This window comes from Trifolium pratense, linkage group LG3 (genome assembly GCF_020283565.1).
Source record: "Trifolium pratense cultivar HEN17-A07 linkage group LG3, ARS_RC_1.1, whole genome shotgun sequence".
Lineage (NCBI taxonomy): Eukaryota > Viridiplantae > Streptophyta > Magnoliopsida > Fabales > Fabaceae > Trifolium > Trifolium pratense.
Genome location: NC_060061.1, coordinates 32363527 through 32380068, shown reverse-complemented (window position 1 = coordinate 32380068; position 16542 = coordinate 32363527). Strand labels below are relative to the sequence as shown.

General features: G+C 34.7%; 2 protein-coding genes across 5 annotated transcripts; one reads left to right on the top strand and one right to left on the bottom strand.

Moving 5' to 3' along the window:
- On the top strand, positions 1–5738 carry LOC123913407 (transcription elongation factor TFIIS). Its single transcript, XM_045964137.1, has 3 exons — positions 1–221; positions 335–524; positions 4403–5738. The coding sequence occupies exons 2-3, from the start codon at positions 354–356 to the stop codon at positions 5351–5353; spliced, it is 1122 nt and encodes a 373-aa protein (XP_045820093.1). The 5' UTR covers positions 1–221; positions 335–353; the 3' UTR covers positions 5354–5738.
- A 1790-nt stretch (positions 5739–7528) lies between these two features.
- LOC123913405 (telomere length regulation protein TEL2 homolog) lies at positions 7529–16371 on the bottom strand. Of its 4 annotated transcripts, none has more exons than XM_045964133.1 (13): positions 16163–16371; positions 16056–16087; positions 15879–15981; positions 14449–14620; positions 14155–14340; positions 13804–13949; positions 12500–12776; positions 11715–11944; positions 11263–11361; positions 9554–10086; positions 8507–9276; positions 8073–8271; positions 7529–7920 (listed from the first exon to the last, which is right to left on the bottom strand). In XM_045964133.1, exons 1-13 carry the CDS (start codon positions 16299–16301, stop codon positions 7768–7770), a joined length of 3039 nt encoding a protein of 1012 aa, XP_045820089.1. In that variant the 5' UTR covers positions 16302–16371; the 3' UTR covers positions 7529–7767. The 4 variants fall into 4 exon arrangements, with proteins under 4 accessions (XP_045820089.1, XP_045820090.1, XP_045820091.1 ...); XM_045964134.1 differs by having other exon boundaries at positions 11736–11944; XM_045964135.1 differs by having other exon boundaries at positions 14449–14522; positions 16163–16271.
- Positions 16372–16542: the final 171 nt, after the last annotated feature.

Below are 16542 nucleotides of genomic sequence, written 5' to 3'. Positions count from 1 at the left end.
AATTGAGCAAAAATAATATAATATGATCTAAATTACCGGATCTCGAAAGTTCTATACCTAGTTTACTGAAAACAACACAACATGCAACACCAACCGTCTGATCCAATTAATCCATAATGATCCTTCGTTTATATGTATCATCTCTTTTGGTCGCTTTGTGTCTTTTTTTCTTCACTGCCAACATAACCGCAGCCGCAGAAAACACAACAAGTACCATTCAGGTCAGTTTTTTTCACTCTTCTTTTCTCCGCCATCTTCATCAAATTTCTCTCTCTCATTGTTATTATTATTATTACGTATAATAATTTATTTTTTGATGATTTTCGTGTTATAGGAGAAATTTGTTGTGTTCGATGGAGAAGGAAAGAGAGAAAGAGTTGGTTGAATTGTATGAAACCGCGAAAAAAGCTGCCGATGCGTCTTCCTCCACCGATAGCAGCCCAAGCGAAGAAACCCGATGCCTTGATGCTCTCGAACAGCTCAAGAAATTTCCGGTCAATTATAAAATTCTCGTCAATACTCAGGTTATTATTATTATTATTATATTTTTTTGTTTTGTTTTTTCTATTCACATTATATAATTGTGTTTTTTTTTTCAATTATTGATTTTTGAAAAATCTATTTATTTATTATATTTGGTGAATTTTTTAAGCATTATGTGTTAGGTTGTATGTTTTTGCATGTCATAATGTTTAGGGTTCAATTGAATTGAAAAATATTGATTGTATTTGAGTGGTAATTTTTTTGATTTAGTATCTATTCTACACCTTGAGTAATTAATTTGTAAATTTGGATGTGGCTTGTGATGTTTAGTTTTAGCTTTATCTCTTGTGGAGGGGGAGGTCTGATCAATTATTATGTAGCACTTTTTCTAGGGATTTATATAGCTCGATCTATGTTATGAAGAAGCTTCGGGTTAAATTGGGACATTGAGTTTATGTTGGTGTTAATTTAAATTAGTATGTTTCATGGATACAGGTATTGTACCGTTAATTGAGTCCGGGTATAGGTTTGGGATTTGCCAAAAGATGGATACTGGTATGGATCTGTTACTGACGGTTGGTGTCGGTATTGGTTTTTCCTAAAGAACCGGGTAGTGACGTGCTGATATACGTTGAAATCTTTAATTTTTTAACTCTGTGATGAAGTGGATGTCGCATAGTATATGCTTTTTCTTTTCCGCCAGGCAGAATGCGCTTTCGTCGTTATCTAATTCGATTGTTTCAGATTTTTATCCCCACAGATATTTAAATTAGAACAAATCCTAACACATCCCCTCCATAGTTGGTAGCAATATTTTTAAAAGACTTAACTATACATTTGGTCTCTTACGTTTATTTTAGTTTTCAATTTGGTCCCTTACGTTTAAAGAGTATTAATTTGGTCCCTTACGTTTAAAGAGTATTAATTTGGTCCCTTACGTTTCCACAATTTGCATTAGTTAGTCATTTCCGTTAGTTTTGTCACTAACACTGTTTGAACTATACATGTCTCGGTATGTCCAAGTGTCCACGTGTCTGTTCACATATGCAAATTGTCTACCACATGTGACAAAACTGACGGAAAGGACTAACTATTGCAAACGGTAGAAACGTAAGGGACCAAATTGATACTTTTTAAACGTAGGAGACCAAATTGAAACCTAAAATAAACGTAAGGGATCAAATGTGTAGTTAAGCCTTTTTAAAACTAGACAAAATATATGTCCTGTGAAAGAACAAATTCATAGTTTGTTGGTCTAATAATTGTGGTTAAATTATGATTGAACTAATGACAAAATACTACAAGTTTTGCATGTAGGATGGTGGCAGAATGCTCATTATGCAGCAAAAGGTCCCAAGTTAGAACGCGGGGGAGGCAAAATTTTATATTTTATGAGAACCGTCTGCTGATTTTTTTTTATATAGGATATGACCGCCCTAGTTATTTGAACCCACCAGCCCAACCCAGTTCCTGTGATTTCTATACAAATAGCATTTTTAACAAATAGCTTAAATCCAAGGTATTTTGGAATTAAAACTGTTTCCCATTTTTAACATTCCAAACACGGTTGCCAAGATTCCAATCTTCCTCATAAGATTCCATGACACTATGTTTTTCTATGTGAAATTTGATCCTTACATACTCTCCACTTTTGTTTGGTGAGATTGTTGAAGGAACATTGAGCTATCTTATAAATCATGGCATCGGATGGTTTTTGTTGATTCAGACACGCCACCTATTAAGCCGTAAAAAGCTAATTTTTCTCCTAGAAAAAATTTATGCTCATCTGTTAGGAATTATGATAAAGGGGAGTTTGTTAGGATTAGAGTTAAGAAGTTAATTACCGGTTAGTAATTTGATAAGTTGTTTGTTGGTTGAGTTAATACACCTCAAGGGTACAAGGGAAGGATAGTTTTTGAATAATTAGATTTAGTGGTGACTAGAGATAGCTCTAGTGTGAATGGAGAGTGCTCTTTTGGGATAGCCCTGAGTGCAAAGCTATCATCTTCACTGTATACCTTTTGTATCTTCTCTTTCAATTTCACTACATCAATCAATAAGACATCCTTCATTTGTTGCAATATTTTTATTCTAGTTAGAATTATTCCTGTTTATTCAAATCTACCCAGTTTTGGAAATTCTTTCTTATAGCAAAAGAAAGGTTCCTAACATAATCCCTGAAACCGCAAACCTTGTTTATCGCTGCTGTCCCATCCTCGTTTTATTCTTATATATGTTATGATATTCTGATTTATGATGCTGTTCTACTCTGATCTGAGTTGATGTTTACTGTCATCAGGGAGACTGAGACTGATGCAATCGATCTTGATGCTCCTGCATGGGTCTTTGGTAGGCATTCAATTCAGGGACTGTAAATGAATAGCTTGTTGATAGATTGAAACAGGCAAAATAGTTCTCCTAGGGTTTCCTCGTACAAATGAGCCAATGCTCTTTTTATATACTAACAATTTTAAGTAACGTAACGTCCTTAATCTCAGATGTCTATTTATTTATCCAATTAAACCCTCTAGTTAACTAGTTATTCCAGCCTCGTCTGTCCTAACTCCTAATAGTCTATATCAAGTTGTGTGCTTGTCAGTACTTGGGTGTGTCATCATTTGACCTGTTTTGGCTTTGTTGAAACACTGATATTCTCTCTCTCTCTCTCTCTCTCTCTCTCTCTCTCTCTCTCTCTCAATATATCTGGTCCAACTGTCCAAGATGAAAATTGCAAAAAGACCTCATCTGTCCTCACACTTGGGAGAGCACCCACAAAGTTATGTGTGGTAGAGAACATTAATAGAAATGCTACTTCAGTATATACTTTTAATTTAATGAAAATTTTAGTTGAGAGGTGGTGGTGGTGATGATAATTATTATTATTAAGTATGTGTTTGGTTCTGCGATGGACAGAATTGATTTTGACAGAATTGAGTTTGACATAATTGATTTTGATATAATTGAGTTTGATTGAATTGATTTATGTTTGGATATATTCATACAAAAGTGAGTTGAACAAAGAATTTGAGTGTAAAAATCAATTCTAGAATGAGAAGCTACAATTTCTAGCTTCAAGTAGAATCCATTCTGGAGGCAGAATCAATTCTACTTTTGAGGAACCAAACAAGTCAGAATCCATTCTACATGTCCAGAATCAATTCTGGCTGCTCCAGAATTGAAACCAAACATACACTAAGATGACTCCAATTAACAGTGTTCTTCCAATCCTGCTTTTAACAACATTGATTCCAAAACCAGGGTTTGATTTTCAAATTATTAAATCAAATCCTTTATATTCATTCCAGACACTGTTAATTAAATTTATTTATTCATCTTTTCTTGCTTTCCTCCCTCTCCTTTATGTTTCTAATTTGAAGGATATTTCAACTTCTCCTTGTTGTACTTGACTCCTTTTCCCTTTGATGGATTTCCTTCTTCTGTCCAACAATTAAAAGTTCACCAATACGATGGGTTTGTAGATGTGGAATATTTGTTTGCATATATGAATTATGAATTAGTGATAGAGTGTACCCTTACTGTATGTCACAATATACCTGTGTTTTGGTTTTTTAGGCTAATGCTCCATACCTGTGTACTATCATGTTGCCACAATTTCTTGGTAGTGAATCTGTGTATCCTTGCTTAATAAACAGGTTGTTTGCTTTAATAATCATAAAAGAACATTATCAACATTGAAAAGTTTTTTGGTGCTTTGTTTTTGTACTTTTTAATCCAATTTATTAATCTACCTGAGATCTAATGAACACAAAGTTCAAGGGAAAATTAAAGAAGTTCCCTAAACGACGGGGAAGAGAAATGGAGATAATTAAGGGGAGATCAAATCTGTATTTGCTTCTTGGCTTTACCTGCAGCTATAAAGATTTGTTTTGATTTTTTATTTTCTGATGTAATCTTTCAGGTGGGAAAACATCTTAAAAGTCTCACCAAGCACCCTAGACAGAAAATTCGGGCTTTTGCCATTGAACTAATTGAGATATGGAAAGGCATAATTATCAAGGAAACAAGTAAAAATAAGGACGGGGCCTCTGATTCTAAGGCCGAGTCAACGAATGGGGAGAGCGCCAAAGCTGGGAAATTGCAAAAGAGTCCTTCGGTGAAGGTTCAGAAAGGAGAAAGTGTCAAGGTTGAGAAAACTAATGGGAATGGTACATCAAAGCTGAGCTCTGGAAATGTAAAGGTACAAAATACGGATGTCAAAATTGAGAAAACTGATCGTACCTCAAGCATCAAGGCGGAAAAGATAGCAAAGGAGGAAAAACCAGTTTCTGTGGCCAAGAAAAATTCATCCAGCGCTGTTGCACCACCAAAGCTGAAGACTATGATCAAATCAAATGATTCAGCGCGAGACAGAATAAGGGAACTTCTCCGAGATGCTTTATCTAAGGTCTTTCAAGAGGCAGATGAAGATATGATGGATGAAGTTAATGCATCTGACCCTATTCGTGCTGCAGTGACAGTAGAGTCTGTGTTATTTGAAAAGTGGGGTCCTTCAAATGGAGCCCAAAAGGTCAAGTATAGGTCCTTAATATTTAATCTGAAGGATCAGAAGAATCCAGATTTCCGAAGAAAAGTTCTGCTCGGTGTTGTGGAGCCACAGCGGCTGGTCAACATGACCTCAGCAGAAATGGCTAGTGAGCAAAGGAAGCAGGAGAATGAGAAAATCGAGCAGAAGGCTTTGTTTGAATGTGAACGTGGACAACAACCAAAAGCTACTACTGATCAATTTAAGTGTGGTCGGTGCGGTAAAAGGCAAACCACCTATTACCAAATGCAGACTCGCAGTGCTGATGAACCTATGACAACCTATGTCACTTGTGTTGCCTGCAACAACCGTTGGAAGTTTTGTTAGTGCTGTGGTGACTGGTGAGTCTCACAAGAGCTGTTATCAGTTGTTTCTGATATAGTGTATGAACGTGCCCCGCAATACTGTAGCACCAGAATTTTCTGATCAGACTGTTACATTTAGAAATTGTTTAGGCATAACTGTGCTTTTATTCTTTTAGCTTAAGAGTTTTAGCGTTTCTGTAGTTTGTTGTTATTTTACAATTTATTTATTATCTGTTATAAAATTGCACCAATGTTTTTCTCAGGTTTTACTAGTCAATCACTGCAGTCTTTACAGCTAGAATGGGTTCTGTAGTCAGTAGATTGAATTGCAATTTTTGTGTTGGCCATTGTTTTCGTCTTTACCAAGATGTATACACCACTTCATTTTTCTTTTGCTGTTTAGTTTACTTTAATTTTGAGTCTGAATGTCTATGAATGGATTTAATCTCAGGATGTGTTTTGAAACATTGTTTGATACGTAGGATTTTATCAGTTTTTGACACGTTTTGAACATAAACTAGTAGGCACATCTGAAGCTATATTTGATCAAAGCTAAGCAATGGTTAAGAAATTAAAATCAGAACTTGTGTCAATGGCTTCTAGCTTCTACTCCTACTCCCGGCAACAATCAGTCATAAACAATATTTCAATAAAAAACTTTCATTCAAACATTTTATCAAACACAAAAACAACAATTACATTCCTAATCAATATTTCAATACAACATTTTTTTTTTTTGCCATGAATATTTCAATACAACATTTCACTATTCACAAACAACAACTCTACATATAAATAACACTTGAATAAATCAAATTAGTTAATTTTGCTGCTCAAAATCTAATCAAATTCAACTTAATCAAGAAATAAAAACCACCTAACATTCAACAAAAACAAAATTCGATGAAGTTAACACTTGTGGGGTATTATAAGGAATGTGGACTGAGTCTTCGTAAGCATAGCTTAATTGGTATGGACATTACATGGAATATGCATTTAAAAAGTGAAATTCTAAGTCCACAACTACCAACACTCCAATTAAGATAAGTATAAAGCAAAAAGAGATATACATCCACGGAAAGCAATAAAATCATTAACGATGCTGCTTAACAGAAAGGTCAAACATAAATAAGACGAAGTTGATTAAGGGGGATGTATTGGATTGAGATTTCAAAGGATTTTAAATAAAAAAGTCATTGTGGTATAAAGTCAACCTTACAAAAAAAACCACACATAAAGCCAACCATGCACTCAAACCTCAAAAATCAAATGATGTATATGTTTTTGTGATTTTCTCCCTTTGACTCTTGCTTGTTGCATGTTTTCCTTTGATGTCATATTTCTTTTTGGTTATGAATTTAGGATTTTAGAACCTAAATTTGCAATTTTTTAAAAGTTCATCGGGGCCAATTCAAATTTTCCGAAAACATATGAAAAAATGTAATTTCAAGTTTCTAACTTTTTTGAATAAAAGATTTGATAAATTTTCATCATTTTAAAAATTCTCCAAAGCAACTGTACAAACAAAAAGTTAGATAAAAAAAAAATTTGCTAAAAAATTCGGGTGCCAATTTAGATGGACTAATTTACCTTCTTAAAAAAATTAATTTGCTAAAAAATTACATACCTCAAAACATTTACTCATTCAAACACACTAAATAAAATTGCAACTATTCCTCTTCTTGTCTTTTCCAATGCCCCACAACACACATTATTCCCAGCACATTGACTAATTTGTGACGAGTACAAATTTTAAAAAGAATGAAGATAATTGGAATCGATGAATTGAGCCATTTTAAAAGGGGACAATGAACATTCTTATGCGTCTTGAATAATGTCATACTAGTAATACAGAAGATGATAACAAAATGATAGCAGGAGTATATGTTACATTGTTACGTGTTAAACAAGAAAACTAAAGGATATGTCTAAATAAGAGAAGTGAATTATCATTACCAATAGTAGATTACTCTGACTCTCTGAGTACCTAGAAGCTAGGCAAATTGTTTTCACATCGACAATTATCTGACTTTTTCATTGACAAATTATATCAACTACAAAATTCCATAAGTGAGTTGGTATTTACATGAGACAGACATTATTGAAGGGGCCAGGGTTTAAACCCCAGATTTCCACTTCTCCACATTTAAAGTGCACGACAAAAACAAAAATATATCAAACCATAAAAAGCACGACAGTAGACAAAGACGAAGAACGCCTCAAATTAAATAATGAATTTGGGATGACTATATGAACATCGGCATCATACTAATTGTTAAATTAGATACCTAAAATATATACAAATTTCAAATGAATAACAAAAAAGGAAAAGTTAGATAAACAAGGAAATCAAGTAGCAAATAGATGTTCAACACAATTTTGAATTCATATTCTGGGTTAAACAAATGAAGTCATTCAGAATAACCAGTAGGATCACTAATTCCCATTTAGGTAGGGAATTTTAATGTTCACTTTGGATGCATCCGAACGAAGAGTAGGGCTTGCCCTGAATGAACTTCTTGCTGATTCCAGTGCTCGGGAAGTTTGAAGAGCCATCTCAGCATGGAGTTGTAAAGATGTCATAGCCATCTATAGTAAAACAGAAACTGTAAAATATTTATCTATAGTAAAACAGTGCATACAAAATTAAACCTTTTTTATGACCAAATTACAAGGAAATAATTGAGAACCTTGTAAGAAAAGAAAGAATAGATTCAAAGCTTCAAATTTCCTTTCCTTACCGTATAGCATTCTTTATCTGTGTCAGAATCAGCTACATCAAGGGCATATGTGCGAATCCATTCAAGGCCATTGGAAATTTCAACATTTCCTTCGAGTAAGGCAGATGATACGTAGGCTGGATGAAGAGCAACCAATATGCATGCAGCTGCAAAAAGGACGGCTCTTCTCACATATGCTTCCTGGTGATGGCATACCTCTCTGCATGAGTTAAAATGCAAAACGCAGACATTGTTGCTGCATTAGTAGACTAGCCACAAAATTGAAGTACTACTAGGAAATATAAACAAAAACACCCAATAGAACGCCAAGCTATCAATTCTATTAACAGACATATAGACACGCACACGCTTTTAAGTGTGATAGTGAGGTTTTAGATTATTTCAGTCCTTGTAAGGTTTGCATTTAAATTGACAACTAATGTCTCGATCAATACCTGGATCTTAACATATCCAGAAGGGAAGGAGCCAGCACAGACGCTTCTGGATGCATGGCTGCAGATTTCATACAAACCCCAAGCATATAAATGAGTTTCCCCAAGACAATAAAATCCCTGCCAAGCAAGTCAACACCGTGTCTTTTTTTATCATAACCCTCCATAGCAGGAAGCATGAAAGCAGCAGCATACATGGGAAACTTGTTATGAGAACACTCCATCAGGTTTTGTTGGGCAGAAGGTGATCTCAGGCTCCAACGGCGTCTTTTCCCTTTCTTGACCTGATTAGGTTTTGAGGGAAGTTCTCTCTCAAAGCTGTTTGACCAATTCAAAAAAGTGCCAGTACCTGAAATCTCTTTCCAGGAACCAGTTCCAGGAGTCCCTGTACTGCTAGGCAAGAACCAAGGTCGGGTATCTGAAACAACCGATACAAGAGAACTAGTCTCGTGTTTGGGCTTCGTAATTTTTGATTCAGCAAGCTCCTGAGCTGCTTCTGTCATGACATCCAGTATCATTATGCGTTGACTAATATCTACATTAGGTGAATACAAAAGATTGTGCAGTGTGTCAAGTGATTCAATTGGGCACGTGACTGCCAAGGCAATTAATGCTCTTTGCCTTTTGTCTTCTGTTGAATCTTCTTCACCTTCTAAAGCTATATCACAGCAACGAACCTGAACAAGAGTTCTGGTAAGATCCCTTGCAGCGTGTTTTAGTTCATCTGGGGATGCTCTTATGAGCTTTTCCACTACATCAAGAGCTCTTTCCACCTGCAACAAAAGTAAAAAATTTACAAAGCATCAATCTTTTAGCAAAATAGCAGGATATCAAGCAACCTTTGCCAAAGGCAAGAATGCATCAGGTCAGTCGGTACTAAAAATAGAATTTTGAATAGCTCAGTCTAAAGTCTAAACCATAATATATGTACTACTTGATAATGCAACAATTGTCAATTAAAGTTTTACATGGTACAACAAATCACATTTATTGTAGATAGGGAAGATTATCAAGATGCAACTAAAAGGTGCTCTGGGAGGAAAAGACAAACCCATCAGCATCATCGGATTTTCGAAGAGCGGCAACTACATCAGATAACTGTGAAATTTTTCTTTTTAAATCTGAGTCATCGTCTGACAAATCATACGGCTGTAAAGATGAATCACTTGAGGAATATGAGTTCTCACTTGCACTATCATCGTCATCGACCTCACTATTAGTATCTGATTCAAGATTCAGTGATCCTGGATCAACAATCTCATCTGGATCAAGCACATTAAAATCCAATAACTTCTTTTTACCCTTTACACTAATGCCTTTCTCTTTATTGGGAAGGGAACCAGAGTCCCTCTCTGAACCTGAAATTGTAGATATCTGTGTTTCCTCAACACCTATTTTTCTAGAATTTGAAGCAGTCAGTGTCCTTTTCTTGGGGTCAGTGAATCCAAATGCCCAATCTATTGTCTCCCCATCGCAGCTATCATCAAGGTACAGAGGATTTTTTGGATCAATAATTTTAGACAATGCCAAAGCAATATTCCTAGCCATTTTTCGAACTAAATGATTAGGACTCTCCAACCTACCTGAAACAATTACACAAAAAATTAGAAGATCATGAATGCTGACTACTGATCTGTAAGAAGGGATAGCGACCCACTGATAATCAGATTTAAAGACCACTGAGCGGGAGTGAGATGGATAAGAAGTTTTTCCCGCTATGAAAAAGGAAGTCATAAAAGAAGTCACATTCTTAATACAAATTATTCTACATTTCCTACAATGAGATTTGGTTGAATATATAACACTGACAAAAATCCAGTGGTATGACTTGTTAGAAAATATGAAAACTTGAAAGTTATATTTAAGTTATATGTACTGAAAACGAGAAGAGCGGAGTAGGAACATATTCCAGGCAATTTAACAGACTTGTTAGATTCTTATTGGGATTTATTATCGGGGTACTGAAACCCCTAGAAAAACCAAGGGTACTGAGGAAAGGTCCTTAATCAGAAGCATAGAATTCTGTATAATTCAATTTCACTTACACAGCAAAAAATGCTAATTGGGTAGTAAGGAACTGTATGTTAGGGAGAAGCAACCATCATTGGTCATATCCTTTAAACAAGCTAATTTGATGCATTTTACATATTTGAGTCAACTGAAAACAAGACCATAGGAAATAATGCAGCAAGTTCAGGAGGAACCATTTGTCTATCTAGAAGGCATCAATGCATAAATAGTGTTCTAAAACAGGATTAAGAGGGCTCTTAGAAGAGCTTATTTGTGCTTATCTTATGGTATAAGAATCTGTATAAGTTTAATAAAGAAATTATAAAAAAGTTTGTAATATACCCATAAGTTGTTTTCATCTTATTTTTATAACTCCAAGATAGCTTATAGAAAAATCTTATACAAAGCATTTGTGCTTATCTTATGGTATAAGAATCTGTATAAGTTTAATAAAAAAATTATAAAAAAGTTTGTAATATACCCATAAGTTGTTTTCATCTTATTTTTATAACTCCAAGATAGCTTATAGAAAAATCTTACACAAAGCAAAGCCTATGAGAGTTTACTCACTTTATTTTGTCTTTAGAAACAAATTATGCATGCAATAATTCCTTACGGAATGGGAGCTTAATTAAGTTGTTTACTCAAACGCTCCCTAAGAGTGGACAATAATTGATCCTATCGCACACATAATCCTTCTTGTTATTCTTACTATCAAAGACAACCACAAGAAAGTAAGGGATAATTACAGCTAACTCCTTGAAGAATCAAAGGCATGGCATCCTTCATTCCATCCAATTCTTCTTTAGACATTGTCTCTAGGGAAAGGCCAAGACCAGCGGTTATATCTGACATAAATATAGGAAAATAAATATATGCATCACAGTGATAAAGATGGCATCAATCTGGGGAATGCTGAGTGGAGGAAAGCACGTAAGATTGATATAGTCATATTATAGCAATGAACATCAAATAGGAAGAGGGTTACTCGGGTGAGCCACGGCATGACAGTAAGGCAGCCTTTTGACTCGATGATCATGGGCTGTAGATGTAGAAATAGCCTTGCTACTTATACAGGTAAGACTACATATATTTGCCCTACCCTACATTCCATAATGATAATGTCTCATGCACTGGGCTGTCCTTTTAAATTCACTTTCGGAGATTTTGTATCCTTCAATTACCACATGTTTGAGGATACTAAAATGATGAAAAAGGATACAAGCTTGTTGTTCAATAGGTGCTGTTTGCACAAATTCTTTCTTAGACCATTTTGCCAGTAGACGTTGGATTATCTTCAAAAGACCAGGGCGATTATGTCCTGATAAAGAGGTACCAGGCGGGCATTCACAAACAGCAAATTGAAGTATCCATTTTAGGCAACTAAAAGGGAATACCTTCCAGAGTATGAATGTGTCAACAAACATGGACCTGGGAGGGAGAGAAAAAATTACAATAACCAAAATAACTAACAAAAACTGCTCATGATGGTGTTGTCATGCCTATATAATCTAACATGTGTGTATCATAGTGCAACAGTCTAATCTCAACAACAAATTACAATAACCAACAAAATGAGGAGCTATAGAGTACAGGCAACAAAAGTAAAACACAATTAATGGATGAACATAGAACATTGTTGTTACATAAGCACTGCAGTGGGACAGTTTTACTTGCCAAGGACCTAAACAAGAAGCTACATCTTCATCAAGCACCTTTTGAAGGATATGCATGCATCAATTATTTTAATCTAAACCATGATAGCCAGAACCCAACTCCAAACCATTCTTATTATAAAATAATTAATTGCAAGTGAAGGAAAATCTGTAGTGAAAACTTGAAAATTTTAAATTCATGTTTTTCCCATTAATTTTCTTTCCAGGAGGCCATCAAAGTTTTGCCAGTTTTCTTCCCATCAATCCAAATGGAGGATTAATACAAGATGACCTGTGAATAAAGGCAAAACTAACTAATAATTCCACTCACCTGACAGAAGCCCGAAGATTGAAAATTCTATGGAAAAACAGCCACAGAACCCAATATGCTTGAACATCATTTGTGTCTTGCCTGGCTAGTTCATGTAAAATCTGCTCAGAGATTCTTTCTGTTGTATAAGGATCCGTGATTGATTCCATCATTTTCAACCAAAACACCGCTTCTGGCTTTGACTCAAGCACATCCTCATTAATAGAACTGTCATTTGATGATAAGCAGCTGTTGACGAGCCTTAGAACTCGGGGTATTAATTCACTTGCTAGAAGATCTACAAGAAAATAGATTTGATCAGGAAACAACAATGGCATAAGATAATAAGGGTCATCACTGTAGAGTGCAGATCACCAACTTCAGTGACCTAGTCTCTTTCCGCAAATTTTGAGAACTAACTAAATTATATCTTAAATTAAACATAGGATAAGAGTAAAAAGACAACCTAATGCTTCCTGTTTCCCAAACTAGTGTTCTATATATAATAGAGAGATAGTGGATCTCTATTCCAACAGAAAAGTCATAAATCTATTAATCAAGGAGGAGGTGCTTACCTACTGAGACTTGTCTATTTGCAAAACACAATTACCTAGTTGACTTTGTCGTGAGGATTTTAGGGCCTGATTGGTATAAGAAAAACATTATATGTTTTTATTTCCTATTTTCAGTTTTAATTATAAAAATGTCATCTTGGTTGCACTGTTTCTTATTTTTGAAGTTTTATATAGGAAACGGTGAAAACAACAAAAGTTGTTTTCACCTTTTGTTATACAAAATTTTGAATATAGGAAACAAGGTGACATTTTATTTTTAACTAAAAATTGAAAACAGGAAATAGAATATAGAATACAGGAAATGTGATTGAAGTACTATATGATCATTTATCATATTGTTGTTTCTATTTTTTTAAAATATCAAATATATTTCAAAATATAGACTTAGCCCTCCAAAGCTCTCCCCTCCCAAATAGACCCTACGATTCAATTTACTTCAATCATACAGCTCACAGACAAATGTTGCAAATAAGAAACTAAAGCGCCTTGAGCAAAGAATAACATGTGGATATGTGACATTTAATTCTTCCACAAACTATGAACTGTATGACGAGTGACAAAATGCCTCTTTTGTTTTCTTTGCTATGCACAATAATTCCAACATATTGATTGGTGCTCTAGACTTATTATACATGAAGCAAATCCAGTCTATTTCACAAAGCCTGATAGTTAATTCAAAGCAGTTTAATAATACTAGCCAATATATGTGGTTAGAAAACCTGTTTCAAGTGTCCGAAATTTTCTAGTTACCAGCAGAACCACGGCGACAAATGCGAGAAAAAGTTTCCCCTATAAATAACAGTGCACCGTTTTTGTCTATTTCATCTGAGGTGTCTATCACCTCTCTTTCTTCTTCCAGGGAGAGTAATTGGACAATAATCTGCCTGAAGAATACACTGAATATGTTGGTGAAGGAAAAACTTGTAGTTTGTATGGAAGAATTCAGTAACATAATAAACTGAAATAGTCCTCCAAAAATCATATTAAATCCATGAAATTGTTAAGAAATTAGATATCTTATCAAGTAACAAACAAAAATTGCAAAACCATGTCAATATATGGAACCAATAAACTATCAAAACAAAGGGAGTAAAAGGATACTGTGATGACAATGAAGTTGGGGAGTTCATTCTAGCTTTGTCAGGAATAGACGCAACAACCTGTGCAATCCTAGATACATTTGGCTTCATCCATTCATCATTAAAGCCTTTTGATTTAGAAGGAGAACCAAACTCTCTTGCTATCTGGAGCACTCCATTATTTTCAAGCAGACACAGTACAAGCAATCTGTCATAAATATTAAAATCTGATAAAGTTATTCTCAATGTTAAATTAATTTGGACTGTTACGTCGCACTACATTAAGTGCAGTGTTAGGAGGCAAGGCATGCCATACCTTTCAGAATTTGAGATGACAACATTAATATCAATATCATCATTTCCATTGTGTCGGAGAAAAGAAACCAATATCTGCAACACCTCGGTGGCGAATCCGTGAACAAAGAAAACATCGTAAACATATTTCTGTGCTGAAAAGGGGAAACAAGCCAACCAGTTGGAGGCAACATCTGCAGGGAGATTCCAAGTGAGAAAAACAGGGAAAGCAAAATGCAATATTATCTTTTGAGCAAATAATTTGAGAAGAAAAAAGCAATGTAAAGGGCCTAATTTGTTAGGAATTAGGTCAACTTGGAAATTAGACTTAGGGCCCGTTTGGATTAGCTTATTTTTGAGCTTATGCAATTTTTATGTATTATTATAAGTTTGTCAAGGTAGTTTATGATAAAATAGCGGCTTAATTAGTCTATTGGTCCTTTAAAGACATTTTAGGTTTACAATGGTCCCTTAAAGAAAAAAAGGTCCGGATTGGTCCCTTAAAGAAAAAAAGGCCCGGATTGCCCTTAAAGACATATATGTTTGCCATATTGGTCATTTCCGTTAAATTTTAACTCCAAATATAACAAAAAATTCCAATGGTTAAAATTTTAAAAATTAATAAGGTTTTTGGTGGACCACTTACACTTAATAACATCCACAATTCAGTCAACTAAAACTAACGTTTTTTGTAAAAAATTGATGGAAAGGACCAATGTGAAACGGATGTGTCTTTAAGGGACCAATCCAGACCTTTTTTTCTTTAAGGGACCATTGTGAAACCTAAAATGTCTTTAAGGGACCAATAGACTAATTAAGCCTAAAATAACTTATAAAAATACAATTTTCACTAGTGTGAACTTATAAAATAGTATAAAACCTAATTTATATTGCATAAGCTCAAAAATAAGCCAATCCAAACGGGCCCTTAGAGTCTAACTCAACTCCACAAAACTGATTTGTGAGGTGAGGGTTGTCCAATATTATTTACACTTGGAATTAAACTGACCCCCTCAACCCAATCCACCAATGGTGTTGTACCAGCAGAAATGAAGGCACGCAAAGTGACCCAATAACATACCAAGGGTAGCCGAAATGAAAGGGATTTTCCTATAAACACTTAGGACTAAACCCGGCCACGGCCACCCCCTCAACCTGGTACACTAATGGTGCTGTACAGCTGCAACGAAGGCATACAGATTATCCCAATAACAGATCAAGGGTAGCCAAAACTAAGGTGGATTTTCCAACAGATGATATTTTGATATTTTTTAAACGGTTTGGTGTGTTGTACTTTCAACCGATTGTATTAGATTTTTCATCATTAATATCAGTATTCAGAGTTTACAATTTTGTTAAAAATTTAAGAAAAGTATATTCAACAAAACTAAGATTGATGTAATAATCCAAAAAAGATCGAAATTAGTATAAATTGAGAAAACATTACTGTACCAAGTAACAAGAACCTAGCAAGTGTAGAAAAAGCAGGTCCTTGATAAAAGACACGCCACCAATCATCTCGTTCCTTTGAAGAAGGAACCTTCACATTCAAAATCTAAACAAAACACACGTAGAATTATGAAGCTGTAATTAAATTAAAAAGGTTGCAAGACATGAACGAACACAAACCTGTTCTCTGTAACTCTCATCAACGCCGCTACCTGCAAAATTGAATAAAAAATCAAATTGTTATTCAGTCCTAGGGTATAAGAAAACGCAAAGGATTGGGGGCAAACCTTGGAGAAGATTAGGGTGGAGAGGGAAAAGAAGGGTGGCGATGGAGTGAAGTGAAGTAATAACTTGATCAACGTGGTTGGCGTTTTTTATAGCTGATATGACTTTTGCAACTTTCATAAACACTGCATCTTCCTCCATTGTTGTTTCTTCTCCAAATTCACTTCCACTTTTACAGAAAGGCTCTGTGGACTTTGGTCGTCACTAATACAGTATTTCTTTAAAAAATTGTTTTAATTTAATTATTAATTCACCATTTTTTTTACCTTGAATTTCAATTAAGTTATTTTATAACCATTTTATATGTTAAAAAAATAAAAATAAAAAACAGTAGCATTTTCTAGATCAAAATTTGAGATGTTACATAAGCTGTCTACAAAGG

Bases quoted from the DNA above. Each gene is read 5' to 3' on its own strand.
- LOC123913407 (XM_045964137.1), top strand. From the start codon at position 354: ATGGAGAAGGAAAGAGAGAAAGAGTTGGTTGAATTGTATGAAACCGCG. The intron at 525-4,402 runs GTTATTATTATT...GTAATCTTTCAG, and splicing joins AAATTCTCGTCAATACTCAG to GTGGGAAAACATCTTAAAAG.
- LOC123913405 (XM_045964133.1), bottom strand. From the start codon at position 16,301: ATGGAGGAAGATGCAGTGTTTATGAAAGTTGCAAAAGTCATATCAGCT. The intron at 15,982-16,055 runs GTTTGTGTTCGT...TGTTTTGTTTAG, and splicing joins ATGAGAGTTACAGAGAACAG to ATTTTGAATGTGAAGGTTCC. The intron at 10,087-11,262 runs GTAATTATCCCT...TAATTGTTTCAG, and splicing joins GATTCTTCAAGGAGTTAGCT to GTAGGTTGGAGAGTCCTAAT.